At 38.6% G+C, this 6,000-nt stretch overlaps 1 protein-coding gene across 1 annotated transcript in view; it reads left to right on the top strand.

Moving 5' to 3' along the window:
- LOC101853316 (methylcrotonoyl-CoA carboxylase beta chain, mitochondrial) overlaps positions 1 to 3,746 on the top strand; it is a gene marked incomplete in the record, with an annotated part of 10,836 nt that extends 7,090 nt beyond the window's left edge. Inside the window, 4 exon segments of the mRNA XM_013082569.2 lie at positions 59 to 180; positions 806 to 904; positions 2,506 to 2,640; positions 3,444 to 3,746. Of these exon segments, the coding sequence (XP_012938023.1) occupies positions 59 to 180; positions 806 to 904; positions 2,506 to 2,640; positions 3,444 to 3,521 (434 nt within the window).
- Between the last annotated feature and the right edge of the window lie 2,254 nt (positions 3,747 to 6,000).

The raw sequence follows: 6,000 nt of genomic DNA, 5'->3' as shown, positions 1-6,000 counted from the left end.
ATATATATATATTAATCAATTAATTGATTACTGTATTGGTTCATTATTTGTGTTTCAGCCGTTCTGTGGAGCCAGAAGTTGAAGGCCAGAGCCAACATGTTGGCAGCTGTCAGCTGTGCCAAAGTACCCAAGCTGACCGTCATACTGGGCAATGGGTTCGGTTCCACCCACTTCTTAATGGTCAGTCTTCACACTTGTACATTACAGAGGAGTCCGCTTAAACTGGACATTGTTACTTCAAAGATAGCAGTAAACAAAAGAAAATAGAATCCCTTTTTTTCTTTGGTATTTGAGTAATTTTTTGAACTGAAAACGCAATTAAACCAAAGAAAATCCTGCAATCCCACAGAATTTAGTTGGAGATGATTTAGACGATACGATCTGCAAAATTATATTTTTTAAAAGTTATGGTGCAATATATTGAAATGGTGCAATATTTCTGAAATTGTCCGGTTGTTTCATTATGTATGAGAAAAGATAGTCTTGATACGAGATTAATTAGATAATATGATCTGTATATTTTGAGTTTGTATTTTAAAAAATAGCCTTGATACGAAATATGATCTGTATATTTTGAGTGTGTATTAAAAAAAATAGCCTTGATACGAGATGAATTAGACAATATGATCTGTATATTTTGAGTCCCAGTGTGCAGTCCCATGGGATCAGAAAAGTTAAAAGTTGTTTTTTTCTTAGCTTGGCGGCACCTCTATCTTATACGGAAACCAGCAAACAGAATTTTCTCATGTCAAGTGGTGTGAAATTGCCTGACTTTCTCTGTCCCTCTTTCTTTCTTCGTGTGCAGGGAGGTAGAGCCGTGAACCCCAACTTCCTGTTTGCGTGGCCAAATGCCAGAGTGGCTATCATGGAGCCCACGCGGTTAGCGGAGACGGTGGCCAGGCAGGTGAGTGGCTGGGAATATATCTGTACATATTTAGAGTATTATTTGTTTTAAGTTATATAGATTATTTAATTGTTTAGTTAATTATTTTTCAAATAGATAATTTGTTCAATATGAATACAGTAGTCTTCACCTAAATGCATGCCAAACAAAAGCACGCTCCGCTCAAACGCACGCTTTCATCATATGACTTTTTTTTTTTTACTGAATAATTAAGACTTACAAACGCACGGTCACTTCTTCTAAACGCACTCTCTGATCTGCGAAACACGCCGACAGGTGTAGCTTGACAAGGGTAAATTTTCACTGCAACCTGGACAGCTTGCACAAGACAAGCCTAGGAAACCAGATATTTGGTCAGACTGCCCCTCACCCCGAGCAAAGAGAGCGATGGACAGCGTTTTCACACCCAACTTTCCACAGACATGTAGGTCTTGGACTGATCGGGGAAATGTTAAGGGGTTGGGGGACTGAAATGTTATTTGATCGGTCACACGAAATGCATCTTCGAGAGAAGGTTTCTGACTAGTGTGTTTGGGTGACTGCATGTAATGTTTAGTTAGACCTAGGCCTATGATGCGCAACATGCATGAATTTTGTATAACGCTAGATAGGCCTCTTTAAAGATTAGTCAACTAAGCCTAATCAGCCACGCTCGAAGAACTTATATTGTGCTTGTTCAATGAGTCACAATAGAAATGTTTTTCTCAATGTAGAGATCTATTATTCTGATGTCCATGAATCTACGGTCGGGGGTAGTTGCTTGGAAAGCAATGTGGCTGCATTGGCCATCGTCTCTATGACTATCACCAACAGTTTCCTCTTAGGCTATCTGTTCCCGACATTGAATGGTGCATATTATATCATTATATTGAGTCTGTCTTTCTGTTCTGCCCGCTCCACATCCCTCAACGCCTTTGTATTCTTTACTCCAGTCGGGGAATCCTTCACAAAATAGTCACTTGTCGTCACGTTATCAGCGAAAGTGACCCCCACCCCAAGGGAGATGACTGCGTCCCTTCCTCCCTTTGCTAAGATTTATGTAAATGCATGCTCCATATCAACACACACTAAAGAGCCCTCTCGAGCACCATGTGTTTAGACGGAGACTTCTGTAACATTTTTTAAAGTTATATATATATAGATTTTTAAATAAAATAATTGTTCTTTTAGTGAATAATGTTTTCAATATAAATCACATTTTTGTTGTTATGAATTTTCGACTCCTATTAAAGGCTTTTTAGTATAAAATTATAAAGATTGAAGATTCTGCTTGCAATCAAAAGGAGGAAAAGTTCAAGTTTGAATGCTGGAGATAACCTATTTTGTCACAAAGCCGTTTATAAATAATGTTTGTTATTAGCAATGACATGTTTTATTGTTGTCTGCTTGATTCTTCTTTTCATACTGAAATTCTTTTATGAACAGAATATACAATTTGAGTTTTATATATATATTTCCTGTATTTTTACTATTACTGTAAAGCTATGAAAAATTACCCTTAGGGACAATAAAGTATTATCTTGTCTCTCTCCTTAATCGAAATTTCTTGTTAGCTTGAGTTATTTACATTATCTTTCTAATCCCTCTCTCCTCTTCTCCAGAATGACAGCAGTGGAAAGCTGGATCCAGACAAGTTGAAAAAATTGACAGAAAAGTTTGTGAAAGAGTCGTCAGCTATTTATGGAGCCACTCGGATACTCAACGATGGAATCATCATGCCCAATGAGACTAGAAAGGTAAGTGATCATCTTTATCATCTGCCTCATTACCCCGGTGTTGGGTATAGGATGTCAAGAAGGGTTCTCCACCTGAGAAAGAAATGGGCAGCTCCATAAATGAGTGGAATAGGAAACTGTATGGCAGGTTACTCACAGATTTGAAAAAAATATTATGTATAGTTAGCCTTGTGGGAAAGAATAGAGTCTGACATTGAAAAGGTGTAAAATACCACTTCAGTTTAGTTATTCTTAAAGGTAAGAAAATTGTGGTTTTAAAAAAATGTATGTGTTTTTATGCCCCCTTCGACACTATTTAAATCTTTAGGAGGTGGACTTCTGACTGTGGTTGTTAGGACCAACCTGGGATGGGAGGGATATACAACACCCCATTAAAAAGGCTGAAATTCTCGATAAAAAATTCTTCCCCACTCAGAACTTGAATTTGGGTCATCTGCATGCGACAGCAAAGTGCCTAACCGCCACACCACAGATGCCAGTTAATACATGACTATAGAGTTTGATATTCGGTGGTTGGCGGGTGCTCTGGTGTGGTTTGCTCCTTTTTTCCTACCGAACATCTATCGTCCTTATCTCCCCTTCTTCTTTTTTATGTTTGTTACTCTCTTGTAACACCTTTTATCTTCTGGCGCTCATATGACCTTATGCAGTTACGAGCGCCGTAAAACCTCTACTAAAACTAAACAGAGTTTGATGTTGAAAATGTAAAAATGTGGATGCAGTTTAGTTATTCTAATAGATAACAATAGAGTGTGTTTCTGTGTTTTGTTTTTTCAATGACTGTTTGTTGGCGTGTCTCCCAGGTGTTGTCGCAGTGTCTGGCCATCTGTAAGGCGTACGCGCAGCCCCGCAGTGAAGGCTCCCCCGTGCTGAGAATGTGAAATACTCTCGGAGCTGGTGTGTGTAACCCGTCCTTCACCAACTCACCCTCAGTTCAGTCATCTTCTGCATGGAACGCACAAAGCTTTAGTTGTGGATAAATGTCTAATGCGATTGATGACGGTTGAGGTTTAGTTTGGTTTTAATTTTGTTGACCCAGCAGCTTTTGAAAAGTTTGTTAAAATCGATATTTGAATATATGTATGTGTATGTGGAAAAAAGAATAAGTGAGGGAGTATGTGCATACGGGTGTGCTTGCTCATGTGTGTGTGTGTGTGTGTGTGTTTGTATGTGTGTGTGTGTTATTTTATGTGTTTGGGGCACAGAAGGACAAAGTGTCACAAAGTTACCGATGCTCAGAGGCGTGTTCAGGTCCATAGGGTTAAAAATAACTTCTTGTTATGTCCCTGCTCGCACCTTATCCTTTGTTTAATTCTGTTGTTGTTTAAAAATTAGTCGAAAATGTCTGTGCTGGCCTGCATTGATCAGTCTTTGTAAATTGCAAACTGAACAGACAAAACAGGTTGCGGCTGGAGGGTGCCACCATTATGTCCTTCTCCACTATCCCTCTGTTTATGTGCACTGTCTTTCATTCTCCCAGCACTAACTGACTGTTACTGTTATATTGTCTGTGTGTGTCCCATTAACTCAAAACATAAAGAAGAAAAATTGAGCTCTGTTGATTGGTTCTCCCTGAAAAATATTTTTTTTAAAATGAAGGTGTTTTTACGTCCCTATTGACACAGTTTAGATCAGTTAAGAGGAGGGCTTAGATCCTACTTGTCAGGACCAACTCGGGCTGAGATGGATATAATATCCCAAAAGAAAGATGGAGATATTCGATTTTAAAAAAACCTTCCTCACTTGGGAATCAAACTGGGGTCTCCTGCATGTGATGGCGAAGCACCTAACAGCCTCACCACAGACATCGATTGTTTTTCTTTGTGGAAGTGACTTTTACTGCTCAAGGTTGCACGATGCCAACTGCCTTTTAAAAAAATTTTTTGTCCTGTTTTTTTGGTGTCTATTTTGCTTTTTTCCCTGTACCAAATGACCATTAACATGTTGATGTGCTAGTGTGGTTTGCTCCTTCTTCCCCATCAAACATCTATTGTCCTTATCTCTCCTCCTTTTTTACTTTGCATGCTACTCTCTAGACCTCTATTCTTCTGCATTTATATGATTTATTTGTGCCACACGTGCTATAAAAATCTTACTATTATAAGTAGACTGAAGTTGATGTACTTCTTTTCAGTCAAATTGGCCATATCTAAATGAACTTTTAATCCTTAGTGTGTCTAGGAGTTTCTGATACTGTGACAGGTGGAGAGAGGAAAGACATTTCAACTTGTGAAGAGTGTTTTAGTTATATAAGTGCCGAAGATTAGAAGTGGGTTTTTTTTTTGGTTCTTTTAATAAGTGTTTTTACGGCGCTCGCAACTGCATAAGGTCATATGAGCGCACGGGACACATTACACATTTTCAGTTGGTAGGAAATTTTGAATTTTGCCTGGGTGGCGGCCGAAGCCTACTCTTATCGATTTTAGATCACCAAGGGATCTTAAACGTGCGCAACTTGCACACGGGACCTCCAAGATTTTTCGCCCCTGTCCGAGAAGGCTAGGTTTAGATCTTTCCTACCAGAAGGTCAGGGGTGTGGCTGAAAGACAGCAGTAAGAAGGAGCCAAAGCGTAGCAGAAAGTGGAAACGAAAGCAGACGACAGAACATTGCTAGAGAGCAGGAAAGGAGGTGAAAGGAGACAATTTTAGAGAAGAAAATTTTTTGGTCGCTACCCGGATTTTAACCCGGGACCTTTGAATGCGAGGTGAACACCTTAACCTCTTAGCCACGAGAGCCCCCATTGGAGGTATTACTAGAGAGTAACATACCATACAAAGAAAAGAAGGAGAGATAATCACAATGGATGTTTGAAAAGAGAGAAAGAACAAATCACACCAGAGCATCCGTCAATCACCCATGTGTAGAATGTGGCTAATGTAAGGGTCTATCTGCTTCATTTTGTTCAAATTCTTATTTTTCCATGTTGATAAATGATTCATAGAATTTATGCCCAATGAATCAGCATTTGGCCACTTTTATTATCATCAGGCTATGATTTATTATATACTGATTCCACACGCTCTATTTATATATACCTTATTTATACACAAAGACTGTTGACTTTAGCACTGCCTCATTATCATCTTCATCCCTTTTCTTGATTCTGAAGAGATTAATTATGTTTCATCCTTTCTGCTTTATGGGCACAGCACATGACAATATGTGAGGTGTCATGGTGAAATCAGGTGCTCGTCAAAATAATTAAATTAAAGAAACAGGCATTTTTTGCCAGTTTGGCAATTTTTATCGAATTTTTGTTTTTTTCTCTCAGCACCTTTTATGTCCATATAAAAACCCATTTCCATGTGAATTTTTCTGAAAAATTTTGGTTCAAGGCTAAAAAATGTGTGATTTTTTAA

The sequence above is a fragment of the Aplysia californica genome, unplaced genomic scaffold (assembly GCF_000002075.1).
Source record: "Aplysia californica isolate F4 #8 unplaced genomic scaffold, AplCal3.0 scaffold00181, whole genome shotgun sequence".
NCBI classification, from domain to species: Eukaryota; Metazoa; Mollusca; class Gastropoda; order Aplysiida; family Aplysiidae; genus Aplysia; species Aplysia californica.
The sequence above is the reverse complement of the archived record's forward strand: the minus strand, read 5'-3'. Positions and strand labels throughout refer to the sequence as shown.